Raw genomic sequence first — 22,539 nt, 5'->3', positions numbered from 1 at the left:
CGAAAAGAATAATTATGTGTCAAGTTAGTCATAGAAGCGGCAAAGAAGCGAAACAGAAGCGACAACAGAAGCGCAAACAATTTGTTCGCCGTCTATCCTATTCAATAGAATCGGGGTCTGTTGATATAAAATGAAGGTATCTTACATATATTATGTATGTATGTGCAGGGTGAGGCTGAGTAAATGGACAATCATATCGGAGTCAACGTGGGAATTTTAAAACCTGCACGGCAACAGCCACAGGCGCAAGCCTTGGTAAAATGGTTAGAAGGTGGAGCCTAGACCGAACCAAAAAAATTATAGGCAAAACAGTTCCACGAATCAGTCTGATGCTCACCCGTGGCAGGTCAGTCCAAGACCAGTCCAATGTTCCCCATGCATAAGGTCATTCTACACGATCTCCATAGGGCGGTGCCATATGTCATTTTACTGTACATTATAATTATAGTCCCTACCAGTAGCCACCAGTTAGATTCTTTTCCTGTGATCGGGCCTGGATCTGGGATCAATTTTATTGCGAGCTGATCCGGGCCTAACTTAAACCACTCCTTTAGAAGCACAACGCACATGGCAAACGCGGCCACTCGTGCGTGTCATGTACAACAGCGAGCCCGGGTGTTTTGTTGATTTGCAGGCTTTTCCTTGGCGCATTGTTGCTGTGTCTGTACATGTATACACATGTGGTCCTACAATCTCAAACCCCTTTCAGGCATGTAGGGATATTCCTGTGGTGTGACCAGCAATCTCCTGCTCCGAGTGCAGGAGCTGCATTGCCTTGCGCAGTGACACGTTTTGATAAGTCACCAAGACCACACAACTGGCGAGTCAAGCCTAAGGAATTAAGTATAAATATGATGGGTACAGATGAACTGGGTGATAATGTTTGTGCACGGCCATGAATTATGAGACTGCATGCCAGAGACTAAAAATGTGAAGTGATCCTGTCGGAACTATGTCACAGGTTCTATTAAGCGTTCCATAGCCAGGCAGGTTTTGGTCATCCACTTGGAGAATGAGCACCCAAATTCATCAGCCAGCCGCAAGGTCCACCTTGGATTCCCGGCGGTAAATAGACCAATACCCACTCCGCGTTCCACCTCGTTGATAAAATAGCCTAATTGTCCATCAGGACCATGCATGACACCAATATCCAGTCGGACCATCAGCCTCAAGGAGCTGGGTGCACCCAGCAAATCTTCCTCAACTTCTATGAGCTGACTCAATACGGTTGTCGCAAAGGACTCCAGTTCTTGATCGGCTTGGCGGCGTTCGGAGCACGTGCCCCCTACAGGATCCATGATATCATCAAAGACGTAAGGTTCCCTAATACGCAGGCTGGGTCGGCCTACAGGTTAAGACCAATCGGATTGTGACGGAGGGTCAGTTGAAGAACTCACGTCATTTCTGCCAGAGACAGACCTGCATCCCGATGCAAAAAGACCAACTCCTCTCGCCTATTTCCAGGAGCTGTGTGCACCACCCACAATGGTAGACAATCTACCAAGATAATTCGCCACTCTCCCAGCTTCCGAAGGGTGGGTACATATGACTGCTTTAACCACCTGAAATGACCACAGTCTGGGGAGATTCAATGGATCCACTTTTCCTGGTAATAAAACATGACGGTTGCAATCACTGCCTTCACGCTTCAGAATCCAGCCTGCAAAGGATTGTGAGACATCATTGCGAGAAAGGAGTGTGGTCCGGGTCTGGGAGTTCCATTCTGGATGCAATTGGTCAAGGTTAACGATTACATTGAATTTTATGGAGGCGCGTAGGATCTCTCTGGACGGGGCCATACCGGTACAATGGACTCCAGCGTCTGTAGGCCTATAGTATTGCTGCAGCTGGGCCGAGCTGCCCCAACCACCAGCCTGCTCACTTATCCTGATTGTCAAGGTTTGAATAAGGTAACCACATGATCACCTGCCTTGGGTCCACCATAAGATCTAGGCCGCCACAGACCGAGTGATATTGTTGAAATGTTTGTTTGAAGTCGAGTTTGGTGAGATCAGTATATCCGAAAATTTTCAAACTTCATGAACTCTACAGTCATTCCTTTGTGCCGAATTCTAAGCCAAAATAATAACTTATGGGTTACAGGGATCAGTCTGGAATCGCGCAGTTTTCGACATCCAAACCTTTTCATGAAGCCGCACTGGCACAAAGCCTGGTCGCTGTGCAACAAGGTGGCCGGATTCTCCAGGAAAGACAAAGCCGCAAAGGGTCGGACTGTCCAGGAGATCGGCAGCCAAGAGAGCAGGATAGTCATGGGTAACCCAGTCGATACATCCATAAGAATCCCGCACCAAAGCACGGGAGAACTGAGGATCTAACACCACCAACACCCGGTAAGACATTATTAGACCAGGACGTACTTGACAGATTTGGTATTGTCAGCCTTCAAGGCTTCAAAGCTTCAGGTATTGATCTGGGTTTTTAATACCGGACCGGCCGCAGTGATGCCGATGCTGGTTCGCCTAAGGTGATGTTAACGTAATTAATATTGCCAATACATTGTAATTTCCTTGACCAGAAGTTAGCGGCTCCTTGTCTCCGCAATAAATTTGGTTACTTGATCGCACTGACCATGGAAATTGTCCTGGCCGCATTTACCTATTCTGCATCAGCATACCATCGACCATGACAGGGACGGCTGCTCGATCTGCTGGATGCCTGACGCCTGCCGTTGCTGTCGGCGAACTATTCTTTCTCTCCACGCCCCGCGATTTCGCTCCCTCCTCGCTCACTACGAAAACTATTCTGCTGCTCTGCTCCGTATATGCACCGCGCTCGAAGAGCTGATAATTTACCATGTGCCCACACATTTTCCGCCAGCACCCGACCTACCACCTACTATAAAACCTTTCTTTCAGAAATCACAATCACACATACCACAACACGCTCCAGCCTACCATCAAAGCAGTGGACGCGCTTCAAAGCCCTACATAAAGTCCTGACGTGTGACAAGAACACAGAGCAGCTGGTCAGAGATTATGAGACATTGAAGGCGAATTTGTGGTATACATCACGAGCTTGAATCACTATACTATGGGCAACATACAGTCGGAACCCTGGATGAATCTCATCAGTTCCCCCGTTCATAGAAAGCATTTTAGCGAACGCACTGACCTGATCCCGCGCGGCGTTCAGCTCAGGCCCCTCAGTCTGAGCCTGACTTAGATATTTACCTCCACTCCCATGAACAAATCCTACGCCTTCACACACCTTCTGCGCAACTCTCCCATGATGACGCATGTTCTACGTGATGCAACCTGGCAGCTGTTGCAGTGGATAAGATCGGAGGCGTATATAGAGCACTTCCAGAAGGCCGGCGGTAATCTGGTGTCTGTGCCACCATGAACTTGTTGCTGTGAAACACGTTAATGATGTCTCTACCGCAGTCAATTCACATTATGGTAGTGTAAGAACACAAAACAATACTTACCTCAACTTACAGCTGCTTCCATATCCTACGCGCGCAAAGTAACTTTCCGTCGTTGTGTTCCATTGACGAGAGCATATATCGGACCTCGCGCGACGCGAAGGCAAACTCATATATGTCCATGATGACCAGCGTGAGCTCGCTGGGAACGGGAATACAAACGTTATGCCTAGTATGGTTTCGGACCTGCGCCAGTGCCGCAGCGCGTCAGCCGCCCAAGGTCCCTATAGGTCTCACATTATTGATTCAAATCCGTTTATCACCTTACCACGCTGTCGTACCTCTCCCAGGCCGGCGAGTATGTCAGTAACGACAGCCAGCACATTATAGCGAAAAGAGGCTGACCACGCGCGTCGTTGAAGTCGAGACGCTTTTAAAAGGTGGCGCTGCTGCCAGTCGATCGATCGCTCGATCAGCATCTGGGACCTGGGTGGAGTATGTATATGAAAGCCTGTCGTGTTTGGATTGTCCCAGGAGCACCTGAGGATACCACGTGACTCTCACACTGAAGACGGTCCGGCTGGTTCCACAAGTCAGTCCACTTTGTCGCCTATTTCCATAGTCAAGAGGGTTTAGTCACTCGGGAGTTGCCAGATGATCTGTACAGTTGGGTGCAGACTCCAGATAAATGTAGAGGGACATTTGTGTTCGAAAAGCCCTCCCACTAACCGTGGGAGTTGGGGACGCATGTCATTTTCTTTGTCTGTATGGAGCCACGCAACAAGTTTGTGCTGTTCCCCATAGACAAAAAACCAACGTGATACACACGCGCGGAAGGATATTGGGGTGAGCGTTAACTTTAGCCGCCCTAATTGAGGCATGTCCAATGAACTTAACAACATCCTCAGCCTCATCACAAACGGCACCTAAGAAGGCATCACCATCGGTGGTGACCGCTACCCAGGCTCGACCTTTGTCAACCTCCTCCACTATGAAGCCGACCCTGCATGCAAAATGCTCGTCCTCCTCGGAGAAGTCGGCGGCGTCGAAGAATATGGTGCTTATTAGGAAGCCGGCTGCGTTTATCCGTACGATCTCTGACGAGCGTGGACAGGAGCTCTATGCAGGCATGCGCATCTCGGATGTGTTCAGAGAAGATATTGGCCTTGGGGGAGTCGTCTCTCTCCTCTGGTTCAAACACCATCTTCCCTCCTGGGCGACCAAGTTCATTGAGATGGTGCTGATGCTCACTGCAGACCACGGCCTAGTTGTCAGTGGCGCCACGAACACCATCGTCACTCCCCACGCGGGCGAAGACCTCATCTTGAGTTTGGCGAGTGGCTTGTTGACGATTGGGTTAGGATCGGTGGGGCGCTGGATGAGGCTGCTGGTACGTTCAGTGGGGCTAGGGATACGGGGTTGACGCCTGGGGAGTCTGTGGATAATTGCAGGAAGGTGAATAAGCTCGGCGAGTGTTTCTCTTTTCGTCTTTTCGTCTTTTCGTCTTTGCGTTCTTGCGGTTCCATCAATCAGACCTTCACGCGGAGGTCACTTCCGCGCACTAATTATAATCTTGCAATTTACTATCTGCTACAGTTCTAAATGCCAATCACGCCATGAAGTTTCAATCTTTCAGTTAGATCAATCTAGATTTGATCTAGGCAACTAGGATCGACAGACCTGGTTGTGAATGTTCTCAAAGAGACTCTGAGACTTAATGAGCGCGGATCAACAGGGACTACTGAGCATACGAACAACTGCTAAAGCATGTTAGGGAACATATGTCATATACTATAGTATCCTAAGCAGCCTGGAGTCTTTGCCATGATGACTTATTTTGAAAAGTACACCCAGCCGGGCCGTGTTCAACAGTCGATAGCGTCAGTGTCGAGCTGAGGCTGTGTGATATGAGATGAAGTCATAACAGGGTATAGTTGAGAGCACGCACATGATCCCTGATTGTATGATCCGCAATAGTCTAGAGCTGGCGTGTGAAGGACTGATCTCGAGGCAACGTAGCTATTATGAAAGAAGTAATAGTTACTGCCAGATCCTTGCCCCAAGGATGGAGACCTAGACGGAGATGCTCCGTCACCATTATCGCTAGTTAGTTAGTTAGTTCCAGCACCAGTAGCTGTATCGTGTTCAGTATCAGCACTAAGTTCCAGCTGATGTAATCTGGGTCTTACAATCTTCTATCTGATTTTCATCTGCGAAAGGATCTCCCCCGCCCAGTAAGTCTACTTGGGAGGCAAGCTGGCTGTCGTATGACGCGATGTCATTGAACTGAAGAACAGTGACCGTATGCTGTTGAACATTATGATGTTTGCCAAAGACCTCTATACCGAACCATATCACCCTGTTGAGCGCCACATGAAGCGGGACTTTAGGGGCTTCGCGAGTCATTACACACGCACTCAGCGCCCTCCCATGTATTACTTCATTGACTTTGGCTTATCGCGCCAGTACGATGCCAGTGTGAAAAAACCCCACTCGAGTATCCAATATTCGGAGGTGATAAGACGGTGCCAGAATTTCAGGGCAATACGGATGTTCTTTTGAACCCATTTCCTACCCATATATACCGTCTCGGTGGCGTCGTTCAGAGAGTTTATCGATGTAAGTATTGCATGAAATTCCTTCTGCTGATTGCTTATCTCTACAGTAGAAAAATACAGGGTTTGAGTCTCTGAAACCTCTGGTAGACGCCATGATTCAGAATGATCCCAGCGCAAGACCTACGATGGATATGGTAGTTAAGCATTTTGACTTAGTTCGACAGCAGCTCAGCACCATGGAAACTCCGCTCTCGTGTCCCTGCGAGAGATGAAAGTCTATTCGAAACACTGTACCTCGGTTTGCTACCCATTGGAGGCGGCGGATAGGTTTTATTGTCAAGCGTACCCTGCCATACCTCGCCTTCAGGCATAACTCGTACTTCTGCGGTGGTGCAGCGTGCTATCAGAGCACTGCCGCATACACTATCATAAGTGGAGCTCAGAGAAGTTTGGTCAGAGTAGCGGGGAGATTTATTGGCGTAGTTCTGGCAACAGGTCCCAAGGTGTTGGGCATGGTACTTGATCCGGATGGGCCAGAAACTATTTCTTGCTCTGTTGACGTTCGCATGTACGGGTCAAGGCTGTATTAGTCGAGAATGTCATAATCCTCCACTCCATCTACGGAGTAGTCGCTGTGGAGGAATTGCGAAGAGTACAGGAAGGTGATCTGTTCAATGTTTGATGGGTGGCTGAGGAGTTCAGCTGCGAAGGAATGAGACTCACAGATTTCTCTACTACTAGTACTGTATTCTCCAGTAATGATCTGTTTTAGATCGAGTTGAGTGATGCAGTCACCGTTACAAAAGCTTGGTGCGTATGGTGCAATCCTTGCCAATGTTCTTAGTCTTCGCAAGGCGAGCCGTTTACCGGCTGTGATTTCACCTCCAAGAACAAATGAGTTGAAAGTGCAGTGGTAGAATCGGACCACGGAGGTGAACGTCTTGAAGAGTCCGATGAGGAGGCCCTGAAGAGAGTTAACCACGCTACTACGACTCCGAGTTCACCATTGGACACGATTTCTAAGATAATTTTTGCCTTCTTGAAACTACTCATTGCGGGTTAGTTTATGTAAGCCAAATATTCAAGTGGGAAGATGCGTGCCAAATAAGCTTAGCTAGCTACGACTCGGACGAACTGATATTGCCCTCTTGGTTTAGTACTCAGTGATGACACGACGCAGCTGGAGAGTAACGATAATTGCCTATACGGACCTTCTCATGCACCGTTCTCTTCTTTCACTCTGGCGCTGTGAGTGGTGTGGGTGGGGAAAGTTGTGAGGATATGTTAGCATTTTCTCTCCATTTCTTTCATCTCTCTGACTCCCCTCCCGATCTGGTCCTTCTTGGTTTGTGATAGACGGACAACAAAGTCAACAACGCTGAATATACTACACTCCAGACTCAACAGTGTTTTCATTTACGCGCCTGAGGTCTGAGTTGTTTTGGTGTTTATCGTGTACGTTCTCCTCCATTCCCTTCATCCTTCCACTGCCTCACCCTTCCCAATATAAATCCCAACTTACTAACCAACCAACCCCATAGGCCGCAAAGAAATCTTCGCTATGTTCGCGCATGTGGGAACGAAACCACTTGTAGGGGTACTATGGCTGCATCTACTAGCGCGTAATGGGTGCAGGTGTTAGTTTCTTGGCATAGGTGGACATGGAGAGGGTTATGAGAGACACGTGAGCTTCTTTGTTTTGTCTTTTGCCTGTGATGTGCGAGGTTGATAACCACCTTGGCACGTAATCCTACCGTATACCCAAATCCCAACACTCACTCTCACAAATATGAACACGCACAGCACAAACCAACCTTCGTGCAAGCATACAACATAAACTCAAAGGATCATACCCTCCAGTACGTTCAATCATTGGATCCCTGTTGATGACTCTTCTCTTGGCCTTTTCCATCGCGGCATCGCCTGTTGAAATTTGCGACTCCCCCCATCACCAGGAGGCTGAATACATCTGGTGGTACCATAAACCTCTTGCAGCACGATTAATCTCGCGCGGCCGCCCTCAAAAGTGTCGGCGAAATACTCAGCAATCGTACTGGTAGCATTGCCGTGACAAATGATGCTGTAGGCTACATCGCAGCAGTTAGCGTTGGTAGCCCCGCCACAACCTGTAGGTTCAACACTCAGAAAACGTGCGGCTGCTGATGTATTATTACAGACGACCTGATTGTCGATACCGATAGCTTAAACACATGGGCTGACGCCAGCACTCCGTACGTGGTAACAAGCACCAGCGTCGACACTGCCGAGCCTGTAATGGTCGCTTACGGTTCTGGCTCCTTCTCTGGTATGACATACAACACTATCATTAGTTGAAAATACCTACGATTATCTATAGGAAACTGAGTACACCAACATTGTCACTCTTGTAGTGAACTCACCTCCTGCTTCGAGCCCAACCCAGTGCCAAGCGTCTCGTACACGGCCAACGTCTCCATAGCATGCGCAGGTGCCGTATGCAAATACTGTACACCCACTTGCGCAAGGAGCAACGCGCGGAGATGGTTCTCACCAGCTAACATCGATAAAGACAGCGCGGATTTCAGGTGCGATCTATGCCAGAAATTAATTCGTCAGTACGAAGTGGTTACGCAACTTTTGGTGCAAAACAACAAAAAAACGTACTTGGCACCACAAGAGTCAGCCTTGCATGAGCAGTCCGCTCGACAAATCGAGCATTTCACCTACGGCTGCGTTGACATGCCCTCCGGTACGCCTCCAAACTCCAAACAGTCTCAATCTGGATCATCAGGGCAGCACCAATGGATCTGCGGTCGATGGATTGAGATCGACTCCATGATGTTCTGTTCCCTCCAATCCGATCAAAACTGAACGTGAAAATATGTTTCACAGGTATCAGCGTAAGTATCGCTTGGTTGTGATATCGTCTCTACTGAAAATGAGAATTGGCTGCAAGTCACTAGTCACTAGTGAGTCGGGATCAAAGTACACAGATATATATAGAACTCAAAGAATGCTAGTTTGCCCTTGCAGCCTAATGGTAGGAAGACGGTCGTTCCTCCTGTATGTTTCACTTGAGTCGATTGGCCATCATGGTGTTTAAGAATGATGGATGATGGTAACTTCGTCACTTAGACACACCGGTAGTGACTCGATGGCGCACTGGCAGAGCCGAGCATGGTAAGCTTCAGTCTTCGCCCAGTATAGCACTGGTTGATACTTTGTGACGTCCGTGATAGCATGGACTATATTTATGAAGCGACTTGAAGGTCGTCCAATTGCTTGAGCCATTGATTTGAAGACAAGAATCAAGACGTGTAGTAGTCCAAGTCCTACACGAGTAGAAGTCCGAATGACTGTCTTCGAGCTCTATGTACTCTTTGCTCAAAGGTGGAGAAAAGTGTGCATGTCCTCCAGGCTCGAAGGTCGACATTAATATTTGAATATAATACGTGCTGCCAGTTGGTCCTTGAACTCTGCAGACTGGAGTCAAGTTGGAGGCGAAATGTTCGCGATTATGTAAAACTTAGGCCAAGCCTTGGACAAGGCAAACCTCATGACGGCTACTTACTAGTTGCGGCTCAGCAAATGCCAAGATGGAGTGGGGATGCCTGTTCAGCTTGACGTATCCTACCCTCCAGATCTTGTCCTAACGAACAATCTGGACGTGGATCCTGATTTTGCAGACAATTTCGCTCGTTGCGCTAGGTGGTACACTTTTCAGTCAACCACTTTGAGCAACGCTCAAATATCAAAACACTGAAGGTGTGCCGATGGATCCGGCTTCCTCATTCAGTTGCGAAAACAGGGCATTTCAGCTGTTTAATTTGTAAGCATCGTTGTTGTCCGACTCCGACAGCTCGAGTCATCTACAATCTCAGATGTAGTTGACATCCTGAAGTCCAGACATTCAAGGTCAGTCGTGTTGCGCATGATTTGGCTTTTTCACCTATCAAAGCGTATATACTCATTCTGGAGTCATGCAGGCATGTCGCCTAGAGAATTAGTAGTAACGCTTATCTCATTCCTCACAGCTGAAGTTTAACCCGACAAAATCGCATATTTTGTATGCCGCGTTTCCTCGACACGATGCTATATATGCATGGGAACCTTAGTAGCGATACATCTGTACCTGTGAAAGTTTTTCAGGATTCTCGCAAAACCTTAACCAATCAAAAAATCGAATTCGACATACAGTGTGTTGCATATGAGATTGCAGTGCGTGTTTTTCAAAACTCGGCCTCGCTACCTTTACCGGCACTTGTATACCTTAACTAGGTCAAGGGATGTGACATGTCACTCTAGCCACTGCCGCTTGATGAAACGAAACCTCAGTCAGTTCGTTATGCCAGGGTCATTCACTAGTCAGGAAATGCGCCAGAATATCGTATTCTGGCGGTTTGAACAGCACAGGACAGCTCTTGAAATATCTCAGCTTGCTCAATGCTCAGAGAAGACAGTATACAATATTCTTCGCTTGCACCGAGACTATGGTCAAGTCACCAACCCCTTTGCACGCCGCAGGGGTCGTCCCCGCGTTCTTGACACCGTCGACACCGAATACATCCATGCACTACTCCAGGCAAACCCTGCCATGTACTTGGATGAACTATAAGAACAACTTCTCACTGCTCGGAACAAAGACATTTCTCTCGCTACCCTTCTCACGCGCCACTCGAAGGCTGGGGAATGACCCACAAAGACATTTCCAAAACGGCTGCGGAGAGGAATGAGCTCTTGCGGGTAACTTGGCAAGCCGCATATGGGGATATACCGGCTGAATACTTTGTCTGGCTGGATGAGTCCAGTGTTGATGACAAGACCAATCAGAGGATGCAGGGATAGGCAGATATCGGGCGCGCGTGTGTTCGCAGATCAACTTTCATTCGAGGGCAGTCCTTCAATGTGTAGTATCAGTATATAGTGTAGTATGAATCCAACCACATCACGAACTAAATTGAGTGATAATGTAGGAACGACTCGGAGCATAGTCAATATCAATGAAAAACAATCTATAGTTAAGTCAATTAATGCGCTGCCTCTTCTCAGCTTTCTTCAAATCGAGACGAGCATTCCATGTCTTGCAGTACGTGAGCCGAGAATGCGGCAGATAGGTTTAGAACGACTAACAGTATTCATCTAGTCAAAAAACAACAGGTCAAAGTCGTTCGTAAGTAGCGAAAGTGCAAAGACTCACATGTGGTGTGTTGGACCGCAGGTCGATGCTGATGGTGGTCAAAGCACTGAGTCACTCACACAGACGCACGGCGTATTACAAGATGTGACATCTAATTATGGTATACAAGTGCCGGTAAAGGTAGCGAGGCCGAGTTTTGAAAAACACGCACTGCAATCTCATATGCAACACACTGTAATGATACCGTCTGACTGACCTGTAATAGTACCGAGAACTGCTGCCTGAGGTGCCTTTGAGGCCATCCTTGCTCTTCTTGGAAGGCGTGGCCGGGAGCCGATCGCCCTCCCCAGGTTGTTGGATGTCGAATATCTCGATGGCATCTTCGAAATCGCAGTATAGCCTTGGTGTGGGTGATGCCCGTGTTGATTATTATCAAACATAAACGGAGTTTTCATGACAGGCTTACTTGTCGGCTGTTAAGTTGAATGAGAGACGGAGCGATGAACCTCTCACGGTGATCGATAATCGGGTACGAGGCCCTCAGCTAGTGGGGTCGATCAGCGGTCTGACGAAAACGTATATGAACACTATCCTTCCATCCGAAGTATCCAGAAGCTTCACTGGACAGTCGCGCACAGAAGCGACGAAACAGTAAGCTGGAGCATTGTTGGATGATGCCGCAGGATACCAAGCAAAATCGACGACCGCTGAGGACTGCGAGAATGTATGCTTATGGTGAGCAGAGAATTGTGTGCCTTCACGACGCTTTGATAGGTGAAAAAGCCAAATCATGCGCAACACGACTGACCTTGAATATTAATGTCTGGACTTCAGGATGTAAATTAAATCTGAGATGTAGATGACTCAGACAAGTTGATACAACAACGATGCTTACAAATTACATAAACAGCTGTTTTTGCACTGGACGAGAAAGCTGGATCCATCTTGCCGTAAATGACAGGGTCAATTTCGATCCAACTGGGCGATGCGAATGGATGCACGGTGTACGATTAAATTGTCTGGCGTAGGCTCAGCTTGCATTACCTACTCTCCAACGAGTGGCACCCCCGATGGTGATATTCAGGCCATGTGCGACTTGGTCAAGTCATGGTTCTGAGCCACCAACTTAAGATCCGGCTTCTATGCCGCAAGACGTACTACCCATTTGGATGCCGGTCGGAGACCCATGAGCTCTGCGCGTAGGTCAGCGAGCACTTCAGCGCCATCCTCTGGTGGAACGCTTCATCTGCACAAGACTCACCACCATCTCTTTCATCCTACATCCCCCGTCCTGCTTCGATTCAAAAACATTTGGGAATGCCTGCTCGTACACTCCTCCCCCATAACCTCTAATTATCGAATTTTACCGTCCCATTCTCGCTTGTTGTCTACTGACACACCGGAATCCCATGAATCTGCTATTTTTCGCATGTAGGTGAGTGTTTTTTTGTTCATTTTTCTATGTACATACACAACGCAAATGAATCTTTTCCAGAGTCACTCGTCATCATCTTCCCAGCCGTCTGATTTCTTTGACAGTCCTTCAGGGAACTTGGGCGAAGCTGTCCGAGGTCACTGTCAAGGGTGCTCAATATAACTCCCATGAACATCAGCCCAACCCAAATGTCTGCAAGGAACCCGGGTGATTGTCCTCAAATAAATCCACAGGACCTTCTTTTTCTGGCGCAAGCACATGAAATGTTGCACGGCTGGATAGGCTTATCCACCGGCTTGCCAACCCTTTCCCGGGCATCCGGAAGGATGTGATCCACACTTGCTGTTAGTGGAGGTGGACACTCGTCGACTCTCAGACAATCTTATCTTTGTGGAACTCTCCACATTTTAGAGACTTACACGCTGTATCCCCGGGTGATTGTCCTCAAATAAATCCACAGGACCTTCTTTTTCTGGCGCAAGCACATGAAATGTTGCACGGCTGGATAGGCTTATCCACCGGCTTGCCAACCCTTTCCCGGGCATCCGGAAGGATGTGATCCACACTTGCTGTTAGTGGAGGTGGACACTCCTCGACTGTCAGACAATCTTATCTTTGTGGAACTCTCCACATTTTAGAGACTTACACGCTGTATCTCTCGGTGTTGGTTTAGCTGTTTCCCTCATAACCTGGCGACCATCTTGACATTCCCAAGACTCATTCGGCGTGATCAGGCCAATCTTTCTTGTGCAAGTCTGAAATCGTATTGTTCCTGCGTACAACGACGGCTGCTCAGCTGTTTCTCCACTGTTATCAGGCAAGTTTTGTGTCAATCTGAACATTCTTACATGCTAGAATATCACAACCCTTCCGATTTTAAATAGATGGCGCATAGTCTTTTTTCAAACAGCGTCGGTGCGCGAAAGAGAGAAGGAGAACGACTTGTAGTAAGTTTTCGTTACATGTTCTGTATGTATGCCACTTTCCAACAGACTGAAGCACCAGCGCGACGTTTTTGAGGATGTTATAAACACTCAGCTTCCAACCGCTGTCAAGACGAGCGTTTCAAGTGATATGTTATCGTCTACGAATCATGGACTTGACCGCCTGAGCAGCCGTGCTCGGTCGTCTTGGCACAAAGTACGAGGGAGATGCGTTCATGTCGCCAGGGTTGCGAAGTTTATGAGATGTAGGGTGAGTCTGTTTTGATTTACCGATGTGACACTTTTCAATAACTATTTACAGGCGTGATCTCAGAGCTCAGCTTCAATATTCATTCTGGAGGAATGATTTGCATAGAAGACGTGCTTATGGGTTTTGTAGAACATTGACAGTCACTCCACCCTACTAATTGGCATGGTTTATACCCAACATTATGTAGAACTGCCTTCGTATCAAGCTATCTCTGTATCTGTATTCACGAAGTTATGCAGAATGTAGTTACGTTCCGGCGGCTTGGTGCCTGCATTATGTTCCGTACCCGTATACTTATCGTTACGACGTCTAGAACTCATGATTTATGTCATAGACACTTAATATATTGACCTGCTTCTGTATCTCAAATCTCGATGAAATATGATGGCTGAAGACCAAAAGAAGAAACCTCCTAGGATGGTGACGGCGATCGTGCATGGAACTGTCGTCATTAACGAATGACTTGGGGTTGCGAATATTCCTGCGAGAAAGCCTAGAGTAGATAAAGCCACGCTGTCGGCTTACGATCAACGTCATCTATATGCCTTGTCACGAGTTGATTACCTGGTGGTCCGTAAGAAAGAGGGAGCACTATAAATGACCGCAACTCTGGTACGATTGTCATTGAGATGCTGAGACTACATGTAGCATCGAATCAGCATAGAGAGAAAATCCTAGTTGGATTACACATACTGCAAATTCCAGAGACTTCATCTTTTCACCGAAGTGTCGAGCAGCGACACCTGCGAGTATGCAGTGGACACTGAAAATGAGTGAAAGAGAACATAGTGTCCTTGTTATCACTTGAGATCCGATATCCGGAATAGCGAGTATGCTAGCGTCCACCGCCATGATAACACCCGCCTCGATAATGGAAGACGTGAATTTGCACAGCTTTCTGATTTCAATAGAGGGAAATGTGCGTACCAAAGTGCTGTGTTTCACATTATCGTCGTTGAAACGGTCAACGAACTGCCTGATATCCAACGAGTTGACAATACCGTCGACATGGATATTTTCTATATGTTCTAAAACAAGTGCGGGCACTCCGAACATTGCAGCGGTCGCCAGTAAAAGGGGGAGAGATCGCTTTCGCTTGAAGCCTTCTACGGAGTGAGACCGCATCAAACGAGCTTCCGGTAAACCGTAGTAGTTTAAAATTGATGATGACCTTATCCAGGATCCTATAAGTTAATGCAAAATTTCAGCTGTGTCAGTCGCGAAATTCCTACGTAATATGCTCCATATCCTTCCTATAATTATTAGGGGTAGGTTCCATTTATGTCGCTGTATAAATGGGCGAAGCAAACATACCACAAAATGCTACTCCTTGCTCTGTCATTAAATCGTTGGACGAAAGATGAGACTCTGCGCGATTCCGTCCGAAAATAAAGCGCTATCATATTCGAGTGACGTACCGAATCTAATGATACAAGATATTATTTTCTCCGTTTGCTCATTATTCTGAAACAATGAAGCTGCTGTCGATTGTTCTAAGGTCAGTCCTTCTATAATGTGTATTTAATTCAGTTCTGTGGCATATGCACCCGGATGTCTTACCTGCTAAAAACCATTCCAAGTGAGCTCGTAGCTCATTCGCATCAGAAGGCCTCATTTCGTAATGACGCGGAAAGAAATCGACATGCTTCCTGATTTATATGTCCAAGCGGTGTTATTTTATGGACCAATGTTTCTTACCAAAATTGTGCTTCGAGCTCAAGACCTATGTATTTGAGTTGGACGGCATGACGTGCGTTGGCAGGATATCGTAACTTACGTTTATGATTCCACTCACGTGCGAGCCCACACTCCTGAAAAAGCAGACTTGCATCGAACACATCAAACCAAGCAACGACGTGCTGCTTTGTGTCTGCACAATAATATTCATAGTGATCGCCGTCCTGCTTTGCAACAGGTTCAACGACCAGGAACCACGTATCTTCTTGCAGTCTTCTGCGTGCCGCATGTATCCAATTATTCAGGTTGTGCAGTCGATCGCGCGAGCACCTCTTTATGTCGGTTCCTGTATATGTCTTCTGTACAATCGTAAGAAACACTGAGTTGAATATGGATGATCATGTGTTGCTTACCGTCTTCCAGGAAAAATAGTACATGACGCCTGATGGGTGCACGATCCCCTCCCAATCACCGTACACTTCATCCCTGTTTGATCACCAGCTTCAGTCGGTTTCGATTGAGCTACGTAATATAATCCCATACCGGAATGCGTCGACTTGTTTGGACTGAATAGTATAATCAGCGCCCAACAAAGGATCGCTAGGAAGGAGGTTAGGTTGGGGAACGCGCTTAAGAAATCAGTAAATAAGCTAACTGTATTACTGCTTTCGAGTACCGTTGCAACTCTGATGGCCATGAAGGTATGCTACGCCTTAGTAGATATCGATCAGCGTCTGTCTGAACCATTTCTCAGTTCCAGCAACATAAACAAGACACATCTTCAGTCAATCTTCAGTCGGCAATAATTTGATTTCCGATATATTCTCCGCATCGCCGGAGTTTCTATGTTACACTAACCCTCACGGCTGAGTCGTCACCCCCAGTAAGAACTGGTTGTGACGGGAGAGGACTGTATGTATTGATGAAAGTGGCCAGAAGAAAGATACCATCAGGGCACATTCTATCTTTTGGTTCCGCGGGCGCGCCCCTGTAAGCGTCATCCCGTCACCCCGTCCTACTCCACGACTTTCTCACTGTGTACCACACTGGATGCTAACATCTTCGCTCGCACACCCACGATCATCTACTACGTCCTGTGTGTCCTTCGGGCAGATACCAAAGACAGACGTTGACTCCATAGATTCTGACGATTCCTCAGGTATATGTTCCCCCACTGGCAGCCCCTCCTCCATCTTCTCACAAAATCCACCACGTCCATTATGCAATCCATGCTGCACGTCCTTTTTCTCCCAACGCCTTTCAACAGCAATGCTAATGGTACGTGTCCTGCGCTTAGATATGTCTATCCTGACTCTGTTAGGGCAGGATAAATCACATTGGCCGACTTTTTCGTAGCATCCGATGCCGCTACCACAAAGTCGATCACCCAACAGCCAAGCTCCTTGTCATCGTGTCACAAGTTCAAGAGTCTGAGGTATGTCCTTCTCCATCTTATTTCTTGTCTACTTTTTAACTTAAATCCAGATGGGTGACTCTACCAACATGATCATCATTCTCGCAACTTGAAGAGAACTCAAGAAATCAGATAACCTTCTCATGATGGGCTTCCACCCTAGCAAAGTCTTTGACATTATTTGTGGACATTCGTCTAACCGGATCCATGTGTAGCGACGAGGCGATAGATGATACTGGAACACGGTATCGAGCAGTAGAGTTCGTGACAGGCGTAGGGGAATTTCATCATTGTTATCTAAGTCACCTATTTTGCACTTTCAGGCAGGCTCTCCGTCATTCAAAAGTCAAGCTCACTTGGGTGTGTTCACAGCCGTTGAGGACTCCGTACACCTCTAAAGAGATTGATGCGATCGACAACCTGTAGGTTCCATAGTATAGCACGGCTGTCCGGCTTTTTGTTCTGCAGTTACAGTGTCATATCTTGACGGTGCCGGCGCCAGCCCCTGACTCGCTTATTCCTGGCATGTTTTGTATCCATCGAATTAAACGCAAACCAGTCTTTTTTATTTCATTTCTGGTAAATGACTGCTAATCCCATGTGATTGTACTGTCAATGCATGATGTTTTTCGACTTGTAACCGAATGAGTCTATCTTGACCAGTCTTGCTAAGCAGCTAGACAGGACAAACAATCTTTTCCTTTTACCACGCCCTGATTCCTGAACATTCACTCATGGATGGATTTTTCAAGGCCCAAGTCAATTCCACCAGCTAAGTAGTGCTCTCTTGCTGAGATATCTAATACAACGGCCTGCTGGGCATCCCAGGACCCTCCCTTGTTTGTTTTTTTGCGGTTTTCTTTTTTTGCAGTGTTTCTTATGTGACTATGAGGGGCACCGGCGATCGCGTGGAAGATAGGGATGCTCGGAGATGCCAGAGTCGCTTGATGTAGCACTTGCAGAAGGACACGAATGTATGGAGTTTGCCGAAGGGGAGTCGGTGAGCTGCCGGCGGGTTGTGCGTACAGGTGCAATGACCGGGAACTGGGGCTCACGGGCATGTAGATGCAACCGAGAGGTCCTTTGGATTGAGCGAGGGGTCTTCAAGTGATGAATGGCTCCTGAGCGCTCCAGTGGTCTGCGATGTCTCCTGGAGTATGTAAAAGATATCGGGGAAATCACATCTACGCTAGGCGATGGCGACGGAGGAGCAAAGGAAGGTGTCGGCAGTGTCGAGAATGTCGCTGACGTGCCAAGGTATACAGTTTGCTCGTTCTCTTTGTCCTCTGCAGGAACAGCCACAGCTAAATTGGAAGTCATTCTCGAGTTGAAAACCCGGCCTTCTCGGTTTGCGCCTCCGAGAACAGTCCTAGCACTGGGGGTTTCTGACAGCGACGCGCCGATGAGTCCGATGTGGCCAAGCTACGAATGTGTCAACTGGAACAGAGACTTGGACAGGGGGCTTGGGGAGGGAGAGGGGGCAGAAACGAGCGACTGGGATGACTGAGACGACTTTGGAGTGAAAAAGACTTCATCAAGCAGTGATTCGCTGATACTGTGGGGGCTTGCAAGATTAGAGGACAGTCCTGCCAGTGAGGAGGCTGTCATCTGGGACCTAGGCAATTTCGAGACCTTTCCCTGTGTAGCTGCTATGTTTTTTTCAAGTCTACTCGATTTCGGCAGGGTGCATACGTCGGTGTCATAACCAAACCTGAGAGGCGAGTTTAAGGACGTAGAAAATTTGTCGATCACAGAGTCGATGATGAGCGGTATTTCACCAGACGTGCTTGGTGATAATAGGTCACTTGATTTGAGAATAGGTGACGGAGGGCAAAGGGTAATAGCAAGCAAACGCAAGTCAGAAGACGTGCGGGTCAGACGGACATGCGTTGAGGACAGCATACTTTCAAATGAGTGGACCAGCAAGGAGGGAGATAAAATGACTGTAGCAGTCAAGTAGCAGTACCGTCCTTCTCTAGAAGGTCAGCCGCATCCTCTGATTCAATGCTCACGGTGGCTGACAATAATCATTATTGCACACATATCCTAACCTAATGTTCTGAGTAGGGGAGGGTGAGTCACCCTAGGGCGGCGCGCCATCAGGTGCGCGGATATAACTTCTGCGTGAAGGTCTAGTTGTTAGGGGACCATAGCTAACAACTCAGATAGATAGGAAGTCTCACTGCGCCTCGATTTCTCGGTGCGCTGCAATCTTGGGCATGTGCTCACTGATACTTAGATGCATGAGCCAATCGAGACATCGTCCGCGATTATATACCTGACAGAAAAAAACTATATCCCGTGCTGCTGTAATGCAGCAACCTCAGTGGTAGCCATGACAGGAAAGTGGACTCGGACGAGTTCGCCATCGATGTTGATTGGCCGGCAATACCAAGAGGAAACCGACAACATTCTCACAAAATGCGCCACGGACATCCATGAGAGTTATTGTAGTTGAGCAAGGCGACATCCAGTACTCAAGGGATTGGGTGTCATTTGCAGTGACGAGCTAGAGCACCGATATTTCAGGCTGAGTGAAAGTTCGAAGACGGTCACGTGACACAAGGGGGCGGCAGCTGCGTCATGACTCATGGCAAGGGGTACAACGGTCCCCTTGCCATGACCAGTTTTCCCTCAACACGCGTTCTCAGAAGGGTTTTTCATTGGACAACGACCTGAAGTCAGATAGTGAACATGTGCCGTGTACAGAGTGTGCGCAACTACGGAAAACGCCTCTTGCACTACTTGTGGATGACCTTGGCATTCTTCGTGAGGGGGACGAACCTGCTATCGAAGATGTATTGCGACGGCAGCTCCTAGACAAAGATCGCGAGAATGATAAGGTGAGCTTAATTAGTCATGAGCGACGATCTATGCAGCGAAAATGAGCTGAGTTGGACTTATTCAAGCTTCAATCAACGATATCAACGCCACAACAGGTTACAACAACTGGCTTTGAGGCCACCCATCGAAAAGATCCAAGAGCTGGAGAAAGAACATAAAAATCTTGATCTGATTCTGCAGGGAACTCAGAGACAGAATGAAAGGTGCATGGCAGAGCTGGACAGGTGAGCACATACGTGCATGCCTATTATTCATTCAAGACGGTACATTGTCATAGACCCTTAGGGTGAAGATTAGGGAGAAAATGCTGGAGCAAGCTTTGGCTAAATTCGCAGGCCAGAATTGGCAGGTTTACACTCCTGCTAAATAACATAAATCGTACAAATCTGATGTGCTCTCAGGCTGCGCTCAACATAGCACCATCTTCTTCAACATTCGCAGCTCCGGCACACCTCTTCTTGAGCTACGTCCATCGTCTACTTTTAGCCCTTTTCACTCGCTTCTCATTACCAATTACTTGTTTGGCTCTGACGCTTATCTCCTTCCTTCATTTCCGATCCTTCCTTGCCCTCTTTTTTGGTCCTCGTTTCTCTTTCCATCACCTGGATACTCGGTCCTCCTTCCTTGTTCCAATTGCGTCTTTCTCACATAATTTTACGCTTCTATCTACTCGTTCTTTTTCTTATTCTTATTCTTATTTGATTACACTTTGATCTGTTCCGATCTTGTTTGATATTCACTCATCTCGACCAATCGATCCCTTGATTTTCTCCTTCGACTTCCCAACCAGATTTTCGCTTCTTTATAATCCCGACCCGGGGATGCCTCCTTTCAAATGACATTCCTCCTTCCAAACATCATTCCTTTCAAACGTTAACTGTTGACACACAGTCAACACGACGCCGACGCTCGCACAGCTCTATGGCCTCTCTTCCGTTACCTCCTCTGGCACGACGTAGCGACAGAACATGCAAGTGCTGACACTAATTATGAGTATTACGAGCAGGTGCGTTCGTTTGTTTTAGATTTTTCGCATCTGATCATTTTTCCTTGCATCTACTCATCTACCGTGCATTTAATTGTCATGCTCACACATCTAATCATCACACACGCACATCTAACACTCGCACATCCAATCATCCTATCCAATGCTCACATCCAACCGACCATCTGATCTAACCCCCACATCAAACACCACGCACAAAAGGCCAACCTAGCATTCGCAATCCGCCTCGCCAGCATCGCCCAACCCGGCGACCCTCGTAGTGCGTGCATATTTTATCATTTTGTATACCACACCTAACCCCTGTAACCGCTACTCCCAACAGCCACCAAACTCTCAGAAAGGACGGATTCTACATGCTACTGAGTTAGTTAGGGTTATGGGCCCTCCTAGTATTGCCTAGGGTCCACTTTTTGCCTGTATTGATTCACTCACATGGATGTGGGAGTCCTGGACTCCCACTGTGTATGGGCCCATCCAGATATGTATGTGGATGTAGGAGTTAGGAGTTCATGGACTCCATTGTACACAGTGGGCTTCCAGGACTCCCACTGTATGTGGGGGTTAAAACACATTGGTTTTCGTTCTCTCTCATCATATACAGTGGCCTTCCAGGACTCCCACTGTGTATGGGAGTCAAAAAACATCAGATCTCATTCTCTCATCGTACACAGTGGCCTTCCAGGACTCCCACTGTGTGTGGGGGTCAAAAAACATCGGTTTTTCATTCTTTCATCATCCACAGTGGCCTTCCAGGACTCCCACTGTGTATGGGGGTAAAAAACATCAGATCTCATTCCCTCATCATATACAGTGGGCTTCCAGGACTCCCACTGTGTATGGGGTCAAAACGTCGGATCTCATGCATGCACTGACTTAGAAAACCTTGGCAGAGCACAAGTCCGCAAACCGATTCACTCTAAGGAGCTTGAGGTATTGAGCAAGCTGCATACTTTGATTAGTTTCTTGCAGAGCCTGCAGTACCTGTTTACATTCTGAAATATACTGACAGGACGAAGGTGAAGGAGGCTTATCGATCATCGATCATCTATTCCACAACGCTGAAGCCTTTATGATCGGATTGATCCAACATGAGTATTTCATGCGGAGCTTATTCCATTTATTCCCGACTAGTCAAAGATGTTGGTTTTTATCTTTTCATTATACACAGTGGGCTTCCAGGACTCCCACTGTGTATGGGGGTCAAAAAATAGTGGATCTCATTCCCTCATCATATACAGTGGCCTTCCAGGACTCCCACTGTGTGTGGGGGTCAAAAAACATCGGTTTTTATTCTCTCATCATATACAGTGGGCTTCCAGGACTCCCACTGTGTATGGGGGTAAAACACATCAGATCTCATTCTCTCATCATATACAGTGGCCTTCCAGGACTCCCACTGTGTATGGGAGTCAAAAACATCAGATCTCATTCTCTCATTGTACACAGTGGGCTTCCAGGACTCCCACTGTGTATGGGAGTCAAAAACATCAGATCTCATTCTCTCATCATCCACAGTGGCCTTCCAGGACTCCCACTGTGTGTGGGGGTCAAAAACATCGGTTTTCATTCTCTCATTGTACACAGTGGCCTTCCAGGACTCCCACTGTGTATGGGGGGTAAAACACATCAGATCTCATTCTCTCATTGTACACAGTGGCCTTCCAGGACTCCCACTGTGTATGGGAGTCAAACACATTGGTTTTCGTTCTCTCATCATATACAGTGGCCTTCCAGGACTCCCACTGTGTATGGGAGTCAAAAACATCGGATCTCATTCTCTCATCATCCACAGTGGCCTTCCAGGACTCCCACTGTGTGTGGGGGTCAAAAACATCGGATCTCATTCTCTCATCATCCACAGTGGCCTTCCAGGACTCCCACTGTGTATTGGGAGTCAAAAACATTGGATC

The 22,539-nt window shown here is 47.5% G+C and overlaps 6 protein-coding genes across 6 annotated transcripts; 2 read left to right on the top strand and 4 right to left on the bottom strand.

Moving 5' to 3' along the window:
* Window positions 1–950: 950 nt before the first annotated feature.
* DFJ58DRAFT_738174 (uncharacterized protein) lies at window positions 951–1,799 on the bottom strand (the record flags this gene model as incomplete). Its single annotated transcript, XM_041386972.1, has 3 exons — window positions 951–1,345; window positions 1,420–1,578; window positions 1,637–1,799. The coding sequence occupies 3 exons, from the start codon at window positions 1,797–1,799 to the stop codon at window positions 951–953; spliced, it is 717 nt and encodes a 238-aa protein (XP_041234948.1).
* Window positions 1,800–4,271: 2,472 nt separating this feature from the next.
* DFJ58DRAFT_880163 (uncharacterized protein) lies at window positions 4,272–4,848 on the top strand (the record flags this gene model as incomplete). The annotated part of the gene is made up of 2 exons (XM_041394527.1): window positions 4,272–4,775; window positions 4,837–4,848. 2 exons carry the CDS (start codon window positions 4,272–4,274, stop codon window positions 4,846–4,848), a joined length of 516 nt encoding a protein of 171 aa, XP_041234947.1.
* Window positions 4,849–7,812: 2,964 nt separating this feature from the next.
* DFJ58DRAFT_849330 (uncharacterized protein) lies at window positions 7,813–9,213 on the bottom strand (the record flags this gene model as incomplete). The annotated part of the gene is made up of 5 exons (XM_041393714.1): window positions 7,813–8,069; window positions 8,230–8,263; window positions 8,343–8,514; window positions 8,646–8,851; window positions 9,064–9,213. The coding sequence occupies 5 exons, from the start codon at window positions 9,211–9,213 to the stop codon at window positions 7,813–7,815; spliced, it is 819 nt and encodes a 272-aa protein (XP_041234946.1).
* Window positions 9,214–14,398: 5,185 nt separating this feature from the next.
* Window positions 14,399–16,062, bottom strand: DFJ58DRAFT_849329 (uncharacterized protein; the record flags this gene model as incomplete). Its single annotated transcript, XM_041393713.1, has 10 exons — window positions 14,399–14,431; window positions 14,616–14,872; window positions 15,003–15,084; window positions 15,107–15,111; window positions 15,249–15,337; window positions 15,387–15,411; window positions 15,484–15,724; window positions 15,779–15,851; window positions 15,909–15,994; window positions 16,021–16,062. The coding sequence occupies 10 exons, from the start codon at window positions 16,060–16,062 to the stop codon at window positions 14,399–14,401; spliced, it is 933 nt and encodes a 310-aa protein (XP_041234945.1).
* Window positions 16,063–17,664: 1,602 nt separating this feature from the next.
* Window positions 17,665–18,681, bottom strand: DFJ58DRAFT_880161 (uncharacterized protein; the record flags this gene model as incomplete). The annotated part of the gene is made up of 2 exons (XM_041394526.1): window positions 17,665–18,154; window positions 18,206–18,681. 2 exons carry the CDS (start codon window positions 18,679–18,681, stop codon window positions 17,665–17,667), a joined length of 966 nt encoding a protein of 321 aa, XP_041234944.1.
* An 848-nt stretch (window positions 18,682–19,529) lies between these two features.
* On the top strand, window positions 19,530–19,972 carry DFJ58DRAFT_641694 (uncharacterized protein; the record flags this gene model as incomplete). The annotated part of the gene is made up of 3 exons (XM_041381359.1): window positions 19,530–19,622; window positions 19,669–19,847; window positions 19,909–19,972. Coding segments are annotated over 3 exons (336 nt in total), but the record flags the coding sequence as incomplete, so codon positions are not given.
* Window positions 19,973–22,539: the final 2,567 nt, after the last annotated feature.

Source organism: Suillus subalutaceus (genome assembly GCF_016647625.1).
Source record: "Suillus subalutaceus strain FC151 chromosome Unknown DFJ58scaffold_455, whole genome shotgun sequence".
Taxonomy (NCBI): Eukaryota; Fungi; Basidiomycota; class Agaricomycetes; order Boletales; family Suillaceae; genus Suillus; species Suillus subalutaceus.
This window is presented reverse-complemented; position numbering and strand designations above follow the sequence as displayed.